Below are 21,110 nucleotides of genomic sequence, written 5' to 3'. Positions count from 1 at the left end.
CCTCTTTTGGCTTGAGGATGTGGACTGACTTAATTAGAGCAGTATAGTATATATGGGATTATTTTTAACTCCTTCACTGAAGGATTCTGCTGCAGATTCAATGCTACAATATGGCAACAACCGTAAATGCTGATGTTCCACTAGAAGCAATGTAGTCCTCTACATATGGCACAAAATTCTCTCCAGAAAACACACAAAGGGTATGACATTTTCAAACTTCACAGGGTAACTAGACAGTGGTTTTGGCAATTCTGAAGGTGGACTCCTCCATCAGAGTCTGTAATGAAAAGTGTGAGAGCTTAGTGCTATCAGACATTGTGCTGTTAAAGGTACATCTCTACCCCGATATAATGCCACCCGATATAACATGAATTCCGATATAACGTGGTAAACCAGCGCTCTGGGGGGGGCGGCACTGCGCGCTCCGGCGGATCAAATCAAGTTCGATATAACGCGATTCCACCTATAACGCGGTAATATTTTTTGGCTCCCGAGGACAGCGTTATATCAAGGTAGAGGTGTACTGTCTTTTGGATGAGAAGATAAAATCAATGTTCTTACCATCTGTACTCAGTCAAGATCCCTTTGCACAAAAGTAGGGATGTTACTCCTGTTGTTACCAAATGTCACCAAAGGCAATTCCAACACATGACAATCTATGTTTTCCAACAGTTTCAACTAGATACCACATTCTTCACTTCCAGTCCTAAACTATTGTGCACTGTTAAATAATTACTGTATTCCTTCTCAGACAAGTCTGCATTTCTGTAAATGAAATTAATATGTTGAGCTCTTTAGGGTTCTTCATTGGCTTATGGATGAAATGTGGTATATACTATACTGCATTTCTATTATACCACATTTCCACTGAAATTAGATTTTTCTCATCTACATGGTAAATTAGACAGTAACAAAAAAGCTAATGCTCTTTACCATTTAGAACCATAATATGTAAAATCTTTGCCCTCTAAAAGTACTCTTACTGGTACTGTTGCTATTTGTAGCAGGTTTTCAATTTGGAGGAGAAAAGACATGACTGATGATTTTGAATTAAAGATCTGTCAATGACAAATATGCCTTACAGGTACTACTACTAGTCCAAATGTCAGTGGTACACTGTTCTATTCCTTTTTCAATACAATTTACCAGAGATTCAGTTTCCTCCTGTATTATTTTTAAAAACAATTGTAATTGGACTTGTGACTAGAAGTTATTGAAATAGGGTATTGTTTTGGTTTTAAGTATTATAGATAAGGGAAATGGCTTGAGGAAAAGCCAAATTCCACTACCTCCATGAAAGGGGAGAATCAGGTTAACAGTCAAATCAGATTGTGTACATTTAACATATGCCAGAGGTAGGAGAGCTAGCTTCATTCTAAAAAACAAACAAGCCAACCAACCACACACACCATCCTTCTCCCAGAAAAATTCCCACCAAACCAAAGCCACACAATAATATTTTAGGGGGCCCATGTTGTTGTGATGTAATTTCCTCTGGCTATCCTACTTTGCTTTGTGTGCCTTTTGGCTCATGGAGTGGAAAAGTGGGTGCCTAGTGGCAGATGCGGGTGGATACTGATGGCTTACTCCAAATCCTTCCAGAGTGAACTCTGGAAGGTTCCATGGCCCTACGATACCTCATATTTGCCAATTTTTAACAGTTTAGGTTATCCATGATAAACCAATAGGACTCACCTATCCTTCACAAAATTCTTTTGTCCATCTATAAACTTTTTCAGTTATTTCTGAAACACTAAAACAGGACTCATTACTAGAAACCTGTCCAAGAGAAGATCTACTCTTGGAAGGTGTAATCTCTGCTGAAAGCTCTCCACAGAGAGATATACAGAAGAAATTGTAACTGAAGTAACCATTCTTTATTGTTTTTATTCTCTTTTGTTTTTAATTTTATTCTTTTTTCTTTAACAATAGTTAATAATTGTGATTATTTTGCTTTTGTTTAATTGTGGTATCCACTCAGGTGTGGCACAGAACTCCATGTAACTAAAGTAATTAGTGTGAGTCACATCCCTGAATGAAAAGACAATGATGATTTGGCCTATCATTTCTTGTTTCTCTACACTATGAAATTTAGTAATTTTGGGGATAAAATTACTTGGTGCTCAATGACTTGAAACATCTCAGTGTCCTCCACAGGTGTATTACACAAGAATATTTATCCAAAAGAAAACCTTAGCAAAACAGAAATACGTGAAGCAGCCAGAATAGCACATAATACTGACAGCTCTTCTAAAGCATCTCATGTTGTAGGTTAGTTGATCTGAAAATACTCAGAATTGATGAGGTGAATGAAAGTTTCAAAATCTGAACTTCAATCCAGATCTGAATCTTGTGGCTGACTACCCTATTTCTATAATTGAGAGAATCCAGCTGCTTGATCCAGACAATCATAAGTTCAGGGGCAATTGTTCAAACTTAGATTCTGCATTTTCACATATTCTACATTTCATTGCTACGTGCAGATAGATATATCAGGACAGAGTCCTTAACATGTGTCATGAATTATCACAAGCATTCTGACCAATTTATAAAAACAAAACAATAAATAAGATATTACAATATTGTGGAAGGCAATTTTAATTCACAAATAAATACTGTGCATATGATAATTAATTCACATTAACTAAACCAATTTCTGTTCCTCTTATTATTTGTTAAGGTGATGTGAAATATGATTTATTCACATTAACTTCTGAAAGTAATATACAGTTTAGAAACTGCATAGGCTTTTCCCATTCACTTCTTGTCTCTTTTATTAAGTGATTTATGAGGCATACAAGAAATTATGTGAAAAGAAAAAATGTGAAAAGAACCACTGATTCTTTGGGGGGGGGTGTATCTTACACTTTCTACCTAGAAAAGAAGCCAGCATACAACCCTAATCAAAGTTAAAATATAATTATTAAATGTATAGGTTTATGCAGAACTATAGGTAAAAGGATTTTTCCTCACATTAAAGCATCCACAGTAAAAATGATATCCTGTATAATTATTTAAATACATTTTTTGGTGAGGAAGGTAAGACAAAAATGATGTTTGTATATGACAGTAAATTTTACAGTTAATTTTCTTTTCTATCTAAATCTCACATTAAAAATGAAGATTTCCACTTTATCTTCCCTAATATGTATCATGATATTAAGTGTTTTCAAGTCACAGTCATGATATAATCAAAACAATTTATTTTTAGTGGCAGAGTAGCAAACTGTTCATGGTTTACTTTGGCATCACATATTTATCTGAATAAATGGCTACAGACAATCACAATCTTTGAAATGACAAACACATATTAAATTTAACCAAAATAATGTTTACAACAGGAGGATTAAATTGAGTTCTACTGTACTTGAGTAACATCTTTTCCAATTAGCAAGTCTCCTTCTATTACACTGTCATTTGTTCACAAATCCTTATTTACAAAGTGCTGCGTCCCTCGGCCCGTGCCGCTTCCCGCTGCCCCCATTGGCCTGGAGCAGCGAACCGCGGCAAGTGGGAGCTGCAATCAGCTGGACCTGCAGATGGAGCAGGTAAACAAACTTGCCCGGCCCATCAGGGGCTTTCCCTACACAAGCGGTGTCCCAAGTTTGGGAAACACTGCTTTAAAGGGTTATAAAACTAGATTACAGTAAAAAGTTATGTTGTCTGTACTCTCCCCACCATCCGTGCTCTCTTCTCCATATGCTCAGTTGTCATTTCATTGCACCACAATATCTCCATCACCCTGGTTTCCTTTATTTCCCCAAACTCTCTCACCACAAAGTCCATTACATCAACCTCCAATTCTTGCTCAGCTGCTTTTTACTCCTGTACTGCTGAGCATGTTTGTAGAAAATACCTTAACCACACAATAACTCATCCTTCAATACTACCATCTTTCAGCTCAAACAACACTTCTTCTTCACCATCATTGAATCCCATATTGCAATTCCAGCCACCTAAAGGCATTTCCCTGTTCCATGTTCTCTCACCAACTTTTTCAAAGAGAAGATTCAGCATGACATCCTTTCTGCCTTCCTTTCACAATCTTCTCTCACCCCATTCTTACCTCCTTCTGCACTTTCAACAACAAGGTTCCTCACCTGTTTTCCTCTTAACTCTTCAACCTGGCCAAGTGATGCTATCTCCTTCTTCCTCATGACCTACCCTGCCCTTACACTCTCACCACCTTCTTCAACCCTTAGCTCTCACTCTTATTAAGTTCCTTTCCTTCACAGTATGAACATGGTATGATTCCTCTATCCTTATAACACCCCCAACATTTACCCTGCATCTTTCTCCAACTGCTATCCCATCTCCCTTCACCACTAAACTCAGTGAAAGTGTCACACACAACTGTTTTATCAAGGTTCTTTCCTCCAACTCTGTCCTTGTACCCTCCAATTAGATACCTATGTCACTGAAACTTTTGTCTCCATCGTCTTTAATGACACTTTTATGGTCAAATTTCAGAGCCTCTACCTTGATGACATCTTTGAGTATCATCTATCTAGACCCACACATCTAGGCACTGCCCATATGAAAAAGTTTCCCCTTCTTCCTTCCTCCATCACTTCCTTCCAGAGATCTGGCCTTTCCTCTCTGTTCTGCTACTAAAAGCCTAGTCTAGGCCCTTATTCTCTCTCATTTTAACAACTGCAGCCTCTCTCTGGCCTTTCTGACATCCAATTGGATTCCCAGGTCCAATCAAAAGATGCTACTAAAATAATCCTTCTGACCATGTTACCCTCAACTGAGAGATGGTTCCCCCTTCTCCACTGCATCAAATGAACGTGGTCCTTCACAACTTAGCCCCTCTCCGTTTAATACATTTATCATGTGATCCTTCCCCTACTCCATCAGTGGTACTATCTTCCATTTCCTATTTGCTCCTACTATAAACACCCTCACATTTTCTTCCATGCTGCTCCTTTATGTATGAACCACGCTCCTTAAACTAGTCTGTAAAGACAGTACCCTGTCTTTCAAATCTCTCTTCAAGATTCACTTCTACAATGATGACAACCAGAAAAAGCCAACTGATAATGGATAGTCAGATGGCCTTTAGGAGTGTCCAATATTGTATTTTTAACTCTAATTGTGTATAAACCTGGCCTATGAAACGCATATTCTTATTACTATTTCCTTCAGCTTGTACAACCCACTGATTATATCTTATATTAAATATATTGCAAGATCTTTAAGGGAAGGACTGTCTTTTACTGTTTGTTTATACAATACCTCAATCATGATTGAAGACTTTAGGCTACCATAATAAAATAATCATCATCGTAAATAGGTTAAAAGTGTCTGTGTCAGCTAAGCCAAGAAAAGCACAAGAGCGATTTATATTCTTCACTGCCTCTGCGAGCAACTAGATAACATGTATTGATGGTGACAATCATAGTGATGTTATACAAGGAAGGAATGAGGGGGAAAAATATTTGCTTACATACCATGGATATCATACAAAACTAAAAAAAGAAAACATTCAGAGCTGAATTACTGTTAGAATAGGAAATGTTGAAGTAAAAAAAAAATAAGCATTTTGGAAAGCATCGCATTTCAACATAAAATGAAAGACAAACAAAACGCAGTGTACTGGTGAGATGTCCATAATAAAAGAAATAGTTCTCTAATTCATAAAGATGTACAACTTTTTACCAACATATAGTTTTTTAAATTTAAAAAAGGAAACCTAACTACAAAAATAATAAGTAACGTGAATGTAACATTATAAGCATCCTATACCAAAATTAATAGTTTCATGAAAGAAAAACATACTGTGTCTTCATATGTGCCTCTTAATACTTCATTTTACTTTCACTTGAGCAATCCCACAAACAGACCTCTCTCTCTTCTTTATATTTATTATGTTTAAAATGTTGGTTTAAGAAACAAATGGTATATACATTTGCAATTTGATTAAAAATACTGAGTCAAACGCATCCCTCACATATCTCCATTACATTAAATGAAGATATACCAGGAATTAATATAGTCTCTCTATTGTCACAACATTTTACAATTCCTGCACTGCTCTTTTTCTTGAGTTCCTCATTTTGGATCTTTTCCCTGCACTGAAGCTTTGGCTGGTTGAGATGTATGTAAATATAGCTTCAGAGTAAATTTCTTCTCTTTAAAACAGATCATTTTGGTGCTGTAACTGGTATATTTCCAAATAAAATATGCTGAGGAGCATACTTGCAAGCATATAATAATTAAAATGTGTTCAGATCTCAATGCTAGAAATACATGTATATTTAAATTATGTTTTTAATTTTACTTATGTGTTTCTTGACTTTGGTTGTAATCCACAGGTCTTGAATACATTCTCCGTAATGGATCCCTAGTGGACACAGTTGTGACAGTTAAGCATACAAGGGCCATATATTGTTATCCTTTCATTTGTAACTTGTCTTCTTAAAGCAGCATATATTAATAGCTCATTCCATTAAATACCAAATCATCTGGGTAAACATTTTCCCATATACTATAGTATCTTTGTGTAACATGTAAAATAAAAACATGCTTACCATCATCATTCTGAGCCAAACAATTGGTGAAGACAGTAGCAATCGCAACTCCTACAGCCAACCATTCCCAGAGACAAAACTGCTGTAGCATTTTCTATTGAACTTCACTCAGAAGTTCATTTCAGAAGATCTGAAATAAAAAGAAAGATTTGACATGTTCATTAATCAGTTAAGGTAAATGCACCTGTCAATGCACAGAGGTTATAATGACTTCATGGTTAATCACTTGTAGTATGGGTCCCTAAGCAATATTACTAAATGATATGTATCTAGCAGCAAGCATGTCCAATCTCCAGAACAGGACAGTTTTGTTTTGTTTATGTTATTGCTCTTTCTACATCAATCACGGTGTTAGAGAACTGTGTAATGTTTTGTGTTAGTCAAACATACATTAAATGTTAGAGAAATTAATATATATAACATGATAAGAAAAGATAACAATGTTTGCTTTTTGTATATTTTTGCTGAGATAGCACTTTAGATTTTGCTGCAAGAGTTTGAAAATCAGAAATCTGGTTTGTGTGTCTTATTTGTAAAATATCTGGCCTAAGCAAATAACAAGGTAAAGCACAAAGTGAAGAGGAATCGGTTAGCTTTGCAGAAAATCAGGTGTACGTCCCTCCTCACCTCAACAAGACAAGCTAACAAGCAAAAACCCAACACCACAAAAAACAGACCAGTGAAATCAACAACTACTACTGTAAAATAAAACCACCTGGATGAAGCCGGTGGGAGTAGGGCCGGGACCAAAAAAAAAAAAAAAAGATGTTTTGGGAAACAAAAAAATAGAAGTCAGTATCAGCAGAATATTCAAAAATGTATTAATTGAGGTTAATTATTGTAATGTACGCATGAGAATGTTTTAATTAGGAGGTTAGAATGTGAAGGGGTGAAGAAAATCACATTATTCTGAACATTTTTATATACAAATATGAGAATAAAAACAATGAAATATCAAACGGAAGCAACAAGAACCATGAAAATGAAAAGAGACATGGATAGTAAAACATAGCTATTGTCTAAAAAGTATATAAATACTGTCATTTTACTCATGTAAAGCACTTAGCCCACTGGTTTTCCTTACCACTTTCTGCTAGTATTTTTGTATTATGGTCATATAAGCTATATTTTCATTAATTTCTAAGTCAAACAATTGTCCCTCCACCCAGGGGCGGCTCTAGCGATTTCGCTGCCCCAAGCACGGCGGCACGCCGCGGGGGGCGCTCTGCCGGTCGCCGGTCCCGCGGCTCCGGTGGACGTCCCGCAGGCACGCCTGCGGATGCTCCACCCCAGCCGTGGGACCAGCAGACCCTCCGCAGGCACGCCTGCGGGAGGTCCACTGGAGCCGCCTGCCGCCCTCCCAGTGACCGGCAGAGCGCCCCCCGTGGCATGCCGCCCCAAGCACGCGCTTGGCGTGCTGGGGCCTGGAGCCGCCCCTGCCTCCACCCTCTGCCACTTAACGGCCCTCAGCATCAAAGCAATCTGATCTGCCATCAACAAGAAATTATTAAAGTCACTGCTATCATTTTCCTTCAAGAAATTGAACTTTTCCTATCTCTGCATCTGTATAGTTTCATCTTAGGCATTTATTTACATCACAAACAATAGCATCATATTAGGACATTAAAGCTTTCTTCTAAATAACTCACACTAAAAGTTACATTTATTGCAACCAAGAGAAAGCAGGGTTTCTGCTAAAAGAAATAAATGACAGCTCTGTTAAGTACTGGAAGAGGCATGCACATCTACAAGACTTGGTGTGATTCTTGTTTTCCCAGTTTATAGCAGTGACACTGCACCCCGTATTCTTCATAGTGATATTATGATGATATGATGCTTTCAGTATAGATAGCTGGTTGGGAAGGACCTGTTCAGGGCAATGAGCCATTAGGGGAAACAATAGGCCTTAGGAGAAGAAGCTTGTCTCCCACCTGGTGAGCCTTCCTCAAAACACTCCAGATAGCTGTAAATAATGGCTGCTATGACTCTACAAGGGCATGTGACCAGGCCATATGATTCTGGATTCCATCTTGGGATGTCAGTATTTTTCCACAAACCACTCTGGGAACCAAGTTTTGAAACAAAGGGTTGCTGCCATATGCTAAAGCTATATAAGATAGGGAGTGACATCATCTGTTATTCTTCACTCCCCACACAAGAAGACTCCTGGAAACACCTGGGGGGCGGGGAACTGGATTGGGGGAAGTGCTGGGATTTCTAGCCTGTGTATGAAGACCTGAGAAACCCAAGCTATAAAGCTAATGCAGCTTGTGCCTTAAGAATCTACAAGTCAGCCTGTACCATCAGTTAGGGTGAGACTCTGTTGTTTATATCCAATCTATGTAGCATATTAAGCTTAGTTTGCATTTTTGTTTATTTGCTAGGTAATCCGCTTTGAGCTGTTTGCTATCACTTAAAATCTATCATTTAAGTTAATACATTTATTTTATGTTTTAATCTAAACCAGTGAGTTTGGAGTGAAGCGCATGGGATTTGCTCAGAGAGGCTGTTGCATATTTCGCTCCACTCCACATTGGGAGCGGGAGGGATGAACTCTATGAGCTTACACTGTACAGTTCCCTGTGCAGTGCAAGCCAGTGTAATTTTGGATTTATACTCCAGAGGGGGTGCATGCCAGGGGAGCTTTAGCCTTTCTACTGTCGGTTTATGCAGTGGCTAGTCAGAGAGCCTGCATGTAACTGCAGTTGGGTATGCTGGTGGAAGTATAAAACCGAGAGTATATCTTCAGCTTGGTGGGGAGAACATCAATTCCAAGAAACCAGAGAAGCCCTTATGTGTGATAAGGGCATTTAGGACTGTGAGCAGAACCTCCAGTGAAGGAAGATGAATAATGCTCTTAATAGCAGCAGTTTCAATTCTTTTCTTCAGGGTTTTCTTTTACTGATTCATAAACAAATTATTCCAAAAACAAAACCACTCAGAACAGTGTCCCCCAACTTCCAGAGACTGTTCCAGCTTCCTAGCTTCATCTCTCTAGGTTGCTTCCACAGCCATTTCCCTCATCCCCAATAACTTAGGTGACAGGGCCTGGCTTAACTCCTCATCTACTCTCTGGTCCTTGCCTCAGATCTCCACTGATAAGGTTGTACAGAGGAGACAGAGAAGATGTAATTGGAAATCTGTGCAGAAATTCTTGTTGAATGAACCAACAATAATTTCCTCTCTAAAGGAATTGCTGGATTTGCTGAAGCCCCCATTGAGAACAGAAGAGGATGGGGAGCATTTCGGAGACTGTGGAGGTATGCAGAGGTCCACACATTCATGGCAAAGTGTGTGTTTTAATCCCTAAATTGTTGCTATTTCTTCAGGGTAGGCCAAAATTAGCCTTCAACAGAGTGATAAAGAGGAAGCTCCTAGACCAAATGTAGGTTTCTCCAATGTAGGGCAGGAACATGTGACTCCATAGAAAGAAAGCAACAGACCTTCTACTCAAGACCACACAAAATTTCCCAGTGTTACAATTTTATTTTTCCTTCAGTAATTCAGACATGGCTTGTTCTTATTACCTTTTAAAATTTATTCAAGTGCTACTTTCTGTTTACTTTAAGTTAAATTGCTAGTTTACCAGTTTCAGCCAATATGAAGTTACTTTAAAGTTACTTGTGGTTTAAAACACAACTTTTAAAGTAAGTAAATAATTTTTCTTAACTGGTTAATATTAAACAAATTTGATCATTATATAAAGCAGTGTTTCCCAAACCTGGGACACCGCTTGTGTAGGGAAAACCCCTGGTGGGCTGGGCCGGTTTGTTTACCTGCCGCATCTGCAGGTCCAGCCAATCGTGGCTCTCACTGGCCGCAGTTCACTGCTACAGGCCAATGGGAGCTGCTGGAAGTGGTGGCCAGTACGTCCTGCGATTGGCCAGACCTGCAGACGGGGCAGGTAAACAATCTGGCCCAGTCAGCCAGGGGCTTTCCCTACACAAGCAGCGTCTCATTTTTGGGAAATACTGATATAAAGCATAGCCACTTCACAGTATGATTTATTAATTTAATATAATCACCAGCATCCTTAATTGGCTTTTGAGGATATGTGAGAATCTCAGAATAAATTTATTCACAGATCTTGCCAATGAGTGAGCAAGGATTCCTAAATGCATTATATGCGTTACAGTTTTCCCAGTCTTTTAGAACACTAATAAAATAAAGGTTTAAATACTAATAAAATTACTTTAGATATTACTAGTTGTCAAATGCTTCCAAGTTTTTATATAATTCAGAAATGCTAGGCAAATAATCTAGGATTACAGATCTGCAGCAAACAGAATGAGTTCATTTTAAAATATTTAATTAGATAATTCATAAATCAGCAAATGAACATGCATACAAAGAAAAGTGCACCTATTTGTAATAGTCCTGAAGAGAAATAGGCATTTTCACTTCCCCAATGATTTTTATACTAATAAATGACCAGTTCTTCAGCAAAAATGCTTAATTTTAGAATGATAGTTATTGAGTCCTCAACTGACATCCAGTGTGGTGGGACTACTCCAGAGAAGTTTTAAGACTCAGAGATCTTGGCAGATTTATTTTTGATTCAGATGAAATGTCAAGTAAACCATAAGGATGGAAATGGAGTTGTTCTAAGAGTAAATGTATCTAGATGAAACTGTAAATAGAGCAGAATAAAAGATTGAGCCTTTCATTCAGTAACCCTGTGGGCCGCTGTAACAGAAACTGGAATCAGAAATTTAGTAAACACAAGCATCCTTACCAAATAAGAAGTAAACAGAATCGTCAAATGCCAAAACAGGTCACAAACAGCACAAATAAGTTTGAAGACCTCAAGTGAGACAGTTGAGGATTTATTACTCATGTGAGTAAGAGATGCAGGCTCAAGCTCTAAATTTGCAATGTAATAGAGAATAAAAAAAGGCTAATATGATTACTGGAGTAGAAAAGTATGGTATTTCTACATGGTATGGTACCTGAATGTTTTACAGAAAGATGCAATGAAGAGGGAGTTCAAAGAGTAACATACAAGATGGGGAATTATATAGCTGAGAGCAAAGACTTTAACTAGGAGTACTAGGATGAAATTAAGAGAGGAAAAATGCAGGTTCAGTATCAGGAAATTTCTGATAATCAGTATTCCTAGGAGTGTGAGATATATGACTGTGTAACATTTAGGGGGGAAAAACAGGCCCAAATGGAGTGATGGAAGGCCCATCAGTTTTGGTACTAGCTCCCCCCCCCCATTAGTCCTTCACAAAATAAAAATAAATAAATAAATATAAGGCACCATACCCGTCCCATTCAACCCAGGGTGAAACAGAATAGTGAAATAAACCAGGAAATGGAGATGGGCATGAGCTAAAACAGTGGTTTTCAATCTTTTTTCATTTGTGGACCCCTAAAAAATGTCAAGTGGAAGTGAGTCTCCTTTGGAAATCTTAACAGTAGCCTGAAGACCTGCCATGGATCTGAGGACCACAGCTCATTAATCACTCTTCTATGGTAATGACAACCTTTTGTGGACCCCTTAGATATAGTCTGTGGACCACAGGGGACCACAGACCCTTGATTGAAAACCACTGAACTAAAAAATAAATAAATCTTGTTCTGCCCCCCCCCATAACTATTTAATCTACAGCTAGGGCCTAGACTGAACAATAACGCTGAATCTCAACAATCCAAAATATTTGGAGAAATATAGATATGGATCTATTTTGCAATTTTGCAGCACTTAAAACAGTGGGAGTTTTGCCACTGACTTCCTGGGAGGTGGATTCAGCAGTGTGTGGCTTGGGTCCATCTCTAATATTAATATTAACTATACACTTAAAATGCTTATTTTATAAACACATCCATATATTAATACCTTCCTAAAATGGATTACTACCCTGTAGCAGCAAATTTGAAGATACTTTACCAAAGATTATGAAAATGCTTCAAAATAGTCATTAGAATATGTAAACAAAATAAGCATGCATTAAAAATAGGTAAAAATTGATTTATTCAATAGCCCCACATGTAAATATTTTAAATAGAAAATATTTGTTTACATGAGAGAATATAATAGCTCCCTTGGAACTGCCATGGTTGAATAAATAATACAGGTTTTTAAAACTGTCTAACTACTCATTTTCATATAAAGTATTTATTTATGCAACCAAGCAGAACATCTTCAAGGATCATAACTTATATACTTTAATTAGTTCTTTTTTTCTCTGTGAGTTTATTAGAGTTGCAATAAAAATTGAAAGTGAACAATAAATAATCTACTTTTAAATAATATTTAATGGATATATTCTGTCATAGGATATCACATCAAAGTTTTTACTAAGCAAAACTCTTACTCTTTTAATGTTGATGTTTTTTTAAATTAAAATCTGTTCAAACATTAGATACCTAAAGCAAAGCACTTCTATCCTGACATTGGAATGACAACATTTCAAATAATTCCAGTTCTTTATGTAAATTTTGGGCACATTCAACAGCAAAAGGTTAATCAGACTTATGTTAGTTCACAAATAGAAGAAAACACCTCCGAAGTGTGACTTAAAATCACGAAAGTTAGGAAACTCAATGATGTTTAAAACTCAATCCCTAATTCAGACTGGTGTCACTATGCATGACAGGGGCCATGTCTAACTGTAGGGTGCTATTCCATAATCCAGTGAGGGATGGCTCTAGAAAGGTGCTAATTATCCTCACCACCTATTTTCTCCAAGAAGAATTAAGGGCACTCAGCAGTTCACATGGTCTGACCTTGTATTTATTCTATGATACCCCTGTTCCCTGTATCTCTCTTTCCCATTCATCCCTCCTCCTGGAACCATGGACATCCTTCAGCTGTTGCACAATGTGGATCCCAAATGCTAATTCTAGCTGGAGTCTCCAAAGGAGCGGTTACTTAACTTGTGCAGTAACTGGAGTGCCTCAAGATGTGCCCCCCTGTGGAGTGTGCCATTTTAGGTACACCTGTGCTCCTGCGCCTTTGAAACTTTTGGTAGCAGTGCCTGGTCAGCATGCACATGCCCACACGACAGCCTCGTCTCCCGTACCGAGGCTATATAGGACTGCATGAGTGAACCACCCTCAGTTTCTACTCTACTGCAAAGCCCATAGAGGCAGCTCCAAAGCAGAGGGGAGGTAGAAGAGTACCCAAGGAACACACATCTTGAAGAACTCCAATTACTGTACAAGATGTGCAACCTCTCCTTCTTCGACTGGTGTCCCTGTGGGTGTTCCACTTTAGATGACTCCCTAGCAGCATCCCTTTAAGAAGGTGGCAGTTCAGATCAGTGTACATGACTGAAGAAAGAACTGCACTGATTACTGCAACATCTGACCTTGCAGTGTGAATCAAGCTATAATGGGCAGCAAACATGCACTGAGGACCAAGCTGCAGTCTTGAAGATTTCAGCAACTGAAACCACTTTGAGTAGGGCTACAGACATTGTATACTCTCCTAGATCAGTCTGTCACTCTTAAGGGAGGTGTAACCTCAGTGAAACCATAACAGGCAATAATACATCCAAAAATAAGTTTAGAAAGCCTTTGAGTGGAGATAGGTGCTCCCTTAGACCTGTCTATAATAGAATAAAAAAGAGCCTATAGAGTGTTCCTGAATAGCTTAGTTCTGTCCAAGTAAAAGGCTAACACCCTCTCAACATCTAGCGTACAAGATGACGACTCCTGTGTAGACTGCTGCGGATTAAGGGAAAAAAATGAAGAAGGTGAATACTTTGCGTAACGTGAAATTCAGAAGACACCTTAGGTAAAAACCTTTGGATGGGTTCATAAAGATACCTTCTCCTTAGAGAACAAATTAAAAGGAGGGTCTGTCATTAGAGCCCCCCTATCCCCAATCCTTCACGCAGCAGTGATGACCACCAAAAAGGCCATCTTCAAAGACAGAGGTAGCAGCGAGAACATAGCTAGTGGCTCAAAGGGCTGTTTCATTAGATCGTTAAGAACAAGGCTGAGATCCCAAAGTTGTATAGTGGCTCTAATTTGCAGAAAAAGTTTGGTAAGTCTTTTTTAGGAATCTTGCTGTGGTTGGATGAATGCATTTAAAAACTTCTACTGGCATGTGGAAAGATATTATTGCTGCTAAATGAACCTTGACGGAATTCACAGAAAGGCTGATTTTTTCAATTCCAACAGATAATCCAAGATTGAGGAAAGAGACGACTGGACAGGAGAAAGATGGCACCAGTTACACCAAATATTATATTTTCTCCATTTCTGAAGATAAATATGCCTTGTAAATTCCTGTTATTTAAAAGTGCCTTTTGTACTTCTAGTCCCGAGAACTAATGAGGAACCAAGCTTGAAGTTGTAGAACATTCAGATTGGGGTTAAGTGTCTGACCCTAGATCCTGGGATAACAGTCCAGGTTCGATCAGGAGCTACATGAAGGGTGACAGATGAGTTTGATGACATAAGGAAACCAAACTTGTCTTGGCTAAGTTGGTGCAATCAAAATGACTTATCAAGATCAAACTGGATCAAGCCTAAGGACCTTTAGATGCAATAAAGATGGAGGATATGCATAAAAATACCATAAAAATGTTTCCTTGAGAATGGGAATTGAGTCTCATTCTGGAAATGAATTTCCTGTACTTTGTGTTGGCTTCCATAGCAAAAAGATTGACTTCTAGAAATACCCAAGCTAGGAATATTTTGTTGAGGACTTGAGAGATCATCTCCCTTCATAGTTTAGGAAGAAATGTCTGCCGAGGTTATCCACCACAGTGTTTTGTATACCCAGGAGGGAAGAAGTCACAATGGCTATCTGATGGGCTATGCACCAAATTCAAAGTTTTATTGCTTTGATGTAGAGTGAGGGAATGTGTGCCTCATCCCAACGATTGATATAATACATGTATGCTGTGTGATCCATCATGATCTTGATGGAGTTGTTTTGAGTAGGGGAAGAAAATGGAAGCAACATTTCCAACCGATTGATGTACAAGCACTCTTCTTGTTGTGACAATTTGCCTTGGACTCTGTGAGGACCCAAATGTGCTCCCCTTGCCAATAGGGTAGCATCTAATATTAACATGGCTGTAGGGGGATTCTGATTGAACAGGATTCCTGCACAAAGAAGGATTCATCCATCAGATGAGTGAGCATAGGACCTGGCTAGGTCCAGATACCTGCTTGTTCAGTTTATGTTTGTTTGGAACATAATCTGTAATGAGCCACTCCTGGTAAAATTGAAGATACAATCTGGTGTTGACAAAAATGCAAGCTGTCATGTGCCCAGCAGTTACAGACATATCCTTGCTAGAACTTGAGGGCTGAATTGCAGTCTTTGGATAAGGTTCTTCAGTGCAAAGAGCCAGACGATAGGGAGATAATTTCTGCCTGTTGCTGAATCCAGGAATGTTCCTAGAAAGAGAATTTATTGCATAGAGGTCAAGGTCAATTTCTCGAGCTTTATCTGAAGGCCTAGACTTCAGAATAATGAAGTTATTTGAACTGTCAACCATTCCTCCTGCTATGACTGACTGTTGAGAAGCCAGCTATTGAGGTAGAGACACACAAAGTTATTCCTAAATGACAAAGGTAGGCAGCTATGACTGCCATGATTTCTGAGAAAATCCATCAGAAGGATGACAGGCTGAAGTGTAGGCATTTGTACTGGTAATGATTGTGATTGAATATGAAATGAAGAAATCTTCTATGAGAAAGATAAATCACAATGTGGAAGTAGGCATCTTTGAGGTCAAGGTTCACAAACCAGTCTCCTAATTCCAGGAAGGGGATTATAGCTGCTAGGGACACCATCCTGAATTTCAGATATCTGTCATGCTTGTTCAGTTTTCTGAGGCCTCCAACCCCTATTTTTCTTGGGTATCAGAAAATATCTTGAACAGAACCCTTTTACCCTGTGTTGAAGGAGGACTGGTTCTATGGTTCCTGGACTTCGGAGCAATGAGATCTCATGTGGCAGCAATTGATCATGAGTAGGGGTCCCTGAAGAGGGATGAGGAAAGAGGTTGGAAGGGCAGGGGAGAGGTAAATTGGATAATCTAACCTGAAGAAATGGTCTCCAGTAGCCATATTTCTGAAGTTATAGCCCCCCATGCTAGTTTAACTAGAAAGGGGCTGTCTCATGCAGCTGATAAAAACCTTGTCACTGGGTGGTCTGGCTTCTCAACCAAACCATCAAAACTGACATTTGGACAATGTTGAAGGCTGGGATGAAGCAGTCTAGATAGTTGCTTTTTCTTTGAAAACCTCAACCTCTTAGCTGGTGGTTCCAGTGGCCTACAGAAGGCAGAAGATTGAGCAGGGCAGGATGTTTGTATTGATGAGACCTGCACTAAACTAAATTTTATTTGCAAGTGTTTGTATCCCTAATAACCTATATGTTGCTCTAGAGAACTTTAGATTAGTAAGCGAGTTGTCTGTGGAATCTGCGAAAAGCTTTTGGCCACTGAAAGGTATATATAAAGGTAATAATTGGAGATATATCAATCTCCTAGAACTGGAAGGGACCTTGAAAGGCCATCAAGTCCAGCCCCCTGCCTTCACTAGCAGGACCAATTTTTGCCCCTTAAGGATTGAACTCACAACCCTGGGTTTAGTGGGCCAATGCTCAAACCACTGAGCTATCCCTCCTCCCAATATGCCATAGTTTATTGTGCCTTCCACAGAAACCCAAAGAACTGAAGCTAGGAAGCTTGCCTCATCAACTAACACAGTGAAAACAGACCTCACTGCAGTATCCACCACATCAAGTGACACCTGCAGTGAAGTTTTTGCTAAGAGCTGACTTCCTTAATTATGGCACTGAACGGTTCTCGATGTTCTTGTGGTAAATGATTAACAAAACGTTAATCTTCTTGTAGTTCAGGTAGTCATATTTTGTTCCTGGTAGTTAGCTATCATGAACTGAAGTGTTGCTAATGAATAGCTCTTACAACCAAAAAGATACTGCTGTTTCTCATCCTTATTATCAGAGGGGCTTCTGGGGTATGTTGCTTGCACCTTTCATTGACTGTGTCCATGATTAGACAATTTGGTGCTGGATGGGAAAATAAAAACTCAGAATCCCTGCCTGGGATGTAGGTTGTTTTTTTTAATACAGCCCTCTTACAGGTGCGGGGGCCTGTTGCTAGCATTTGCCAGATAGACTTGGCTGGCTCAAAGAGAGCTTCTTTAACTGGCAGTGGAACCTGTGCTTAGGTTGAGTTGTGTAATATGTCCAGGAGCTTGAGACAGCAATCCTGGACTTCTTCCTGGGGAATCTGAAGAGTGTCAGTGACCTGCTTTATGGCAGTGGTGGCATGTCTATCTCTTCAAGTGATGATGACAAAATGTTCGTCTGTCCTTGCATCTTGCTCCTCAATGTCTCCACTGGCTCAGAGCAGGACGATACAGGGGAACAACTGATCTGAGGTCCTTCAAAATTGCTAGTGGTGCATTGCCCCTGGGCAACAAGGCCAAGGAGGGAGATCATAAGGCATCGGGGGAAGTATTCAACTCTGGTCATCTCTAGTGTTGGAAGGCAGGGATCTTTGTTGAATCTGCAATAGGGAATAAAGTCTCCTGGAATAAGTTGGAAACCTTGAACAGAAAGTTTAGCATCTGAGTCTGAATTAGAATGCTCCTTTACACATTGTGTCAGAGGTGACAACCCCTCTTCATGGATAGTCAAAGATGGAGAAGAGGTAGGTAGGCCTCGTGGAAACACGACCAGTCATTGACCCAGACAGTCTCAATACTGAGAAATATCTGGAGGTTGCAAGGCTCAGGCTCATTGAATACTATAAGTTCTTTTGGGTCCCAGAATTCCTATGGTACCAGAAGCACAACAGAACTTGGTACTGGTCTGAGGGGGGGGGGGGTCAAGGATTCCATTGAAGCCTGTTTCTTCATAGCAGTAGTCTTTAGTACCTAGCCCTTTACCACTGAGGCATGGGACTTAGTTGAAATTTTAGACCTTGTCTACAATACAGGGGAAAATTGACTTAAGGTATGCTATTCCAGCTACGTGAATAGCGTAGCTGAAGTTGACATAGCTTAGGTTGACTTACTGCAGTATCTTCATTGCACTGCGTCAACAGGAGACTCTCTCCAGTCGACTTACCTTACTCTTCTTGGGAAGCTGGAGTACCGGAGTCGACCTGAGAGCACTCTGACGATGATTTAGCAGATCTAGTGAAGACCCGCTAAATCAATATCCACTGCATCAATTGCAGCAGCAGCGATCTCTCAATAGTGTGCTTCATGGTACCCAGGGTACACAGAGCCTCACTAGCACTCCTCTAGGGGTCGTGGTCTCCTGTGACAGGATCTTCTTTGATGAGGAACTCTCTGTTCTGTTTCTCTTATCCCTTTCCTTACTACTTTGCGAGGGGAGCTTGCAGTACCAGTGGCACGATTATCAGTACATCACTCCTAGAAAATGTTGGAGACTGGTGTTTCCATGCTGTCTTCCCCTTGGAAGCTCATGGTGACCATGATCTTGAAAATGACAGGGCACTGACAGAAGTCAGTCCCTGAACAGGGGGGTTCTCTGTACCTGGGTCCAAAGCTGGTCTTAATGCTTACTCCATCATTAATATCTATACTTAATTTCCCAGTTTTTATGGGATCTTCCCTTAAAAGAAGAGCAGATCTTACAATTGCTGGGAATGTGAGAGGCTTCCAAACAATGAATACACTAGAAGTGCCTGTCTCTAACAGGGAATGTCTCTCAGCAAGAAAAGCACCCTTTAAAGCCCGGGCAGCCTAGCATCCAGAACAGAAGACAATTTGTTCAAGCCACTCAATCAAGGAAAAAGAAAACCGAAAAAAGGGGGAGGGGGGATGGGGTTTCAAAGAAAAAAAAAGAACAAGGGGAACAAAAGTTGTAACAACTATACGGAACGAAACCTACTACTTCTGAGAACTAAAATTATCAAGATAAAATGCTACCACAAAAAAAAAAAAAAAAAAGAGGCAACAGGTACATAACAAACAGGCACATACTAGACTTTGTCTCTAGCCCAAAACAGTTGAAAAGCAACTGAGGGTGCCCATGCTGTCCTATATAGCCTTGTGTGGTGCATGCATGTGCTGAACAGGTAGTGCTAACAAAAATCTCAGATCAAAGGTGCATGCATGCATGCCTAAAGTAGAGCACTCACAGGGACACTCTTCAAAGAAGAACAGCAGGTATTCTCATGAGTATGAAGTAAATGCTGATTTTATTTGTCTTCTTTTGTTGTGGCACAAGTTATACAGTAGTGGACACCTAGAAAACCATCAATCTGCCTTATGTTACCTTTTGTATTGCATATATTTTGACAAGTTCTTTGATAAACTAATGCATGTTGAAAATATAGAGTCCAATACTCTTCCAGAGGGCTGTCTCTAATTGGTCACAAGCCCAGACAGGCTGCAAAAAGATAATTCTGGAGTTTTTCCATACAACTGTTGTCCAGCTTCTGTCTACTCTCCTCTCTATAACCCATCCCAAATGTCAGAGAGACAGCTGTTGGGGGATAGGGAGTGGGAAAGTGGGAGTAACATCTGAGCTAAAAGGAAAATCTTAAGGTTTTTAGTGTCCTACTGTAGGCAGTTAATGTCTCTTGTATGCCTGCCATTGTTCTTTCTGAGCATGCAGAGTTAAATCAGTTTAATTTTGTTAAACTATGGCTACACTAAGACAAAATATATATAAAAAAATATCCAAACTAAGGCCCTGAAAATGGTCCCCTACAGACAGACCCCTGCACCCAGAGGGTTGCCCTCATTGACTTTAATGGGACTTTACATGGATTCTAGGAGTTTGCCCACATACAGAGCCAGTTGTAGGATCATCCTCAATATCTTGAAATATTTGCATAAGTATTTTGTCACCAGTAATTCTGATGCCTATATTGAGTATTCTGAAATGCCAGTGAAGGGGGAAAAAAGTCAGTGTTTGCCACCTCACCACCTAGACATGGGGATGGAAGGAGAGACTTGATATTTGAGTTCTTGGTTTAAACCTAGGGTACAAGATCTGCAGAAATAGCATGGAGAAATGTTTAGCTCCTGAATCACAGATGGTTTTGTCGCAATTGTTGAAAATGTATACTCTCCATTCCAATACTGACAAAAGAATCAGCTACTTATCTGAATAAAGCCTTAATGTAGCAATTGAATATGAGCACTAAACAAGGGTTTGTTTGTTTTCTAAAATGAGAGTTTAATATCTATTTCAAATACCCTTGACTAACATTAGTGACTATTCTAAAATACATTAGCTGGGACAGTATGAAAGAAAGAAATAGCAATTATTTTAAGTCTGTTAAATGTCACTTTTGCACCATAAGGTACCTAAGAAAAGGTGTCTTGTAGTTAAAAAATAGTTACTCTAACCATGTATAAAGGAAACACAATGGAATCAAATTGCCTTGCCTAGATAGATATCCATCTTCCAGAATCTAAATGAAAACCTTTAAATTCTCACCACTTTTGAGTATAAATTCAAAAGATTCAAATGCACAAAGCTCTGCCCTTTATGTTTTTATATCCACTTCCTAACTACTGGTAGGTCTTAGTGATAAAAGCAAGACTACCATCACTGCAGGCTTCCCTAGAGAACAACTTTAACACTGTTAGCTA

The 21,110-nt window shown here is 39.2% G+C and overlaps 1 protein-coding gene across 9 annotated transcripts in view; it reads right to left on the bottom strand.

Moving 5' to 3' along the window:
- Positions 1–21,110, bottom strand: part of PCDH15 (protocadherin related 15) — a 771,473-nt gene that overhangs the window by 684,063 nt on the left and 66,300 nt on the right. For all 9 annotated transcript variants that reach the window (XM_045024749.1, XM_045024750.1, XM_045024752.1 and 6 more), the window contains exon 2: positions 6,534–6,663. In XM_045024749.1, the coding sequence (XP_044880684.1) occupies positions 6,534–6,624 (91 nt within the window). In that variant the 5' untranslated portion in view covers positions 6,625–6,663. The remainder of the gene's footprint in view (positions 1–6,533; positions 6,664–21,110) is intronic.

Source organism: Mauremys mutica, chromosome 7, assembly GCF_020497125.1.
Source record: "Mauremys mutica isolate MM-2020 ecotype Southern chromosome 7, ASM2049712v1, whole genome shotgun sequence".
In the NCBI taxonomy this organism is placed as follows: domain Eukaryota; kingdom Metazoa; phylum Chordata; order Testudines; family Geoemydidae; genus Mauremys; species Mauremys mutica.
This window is presented reverse-complemented; position numbering and strand designations above follow the sequence as displayed.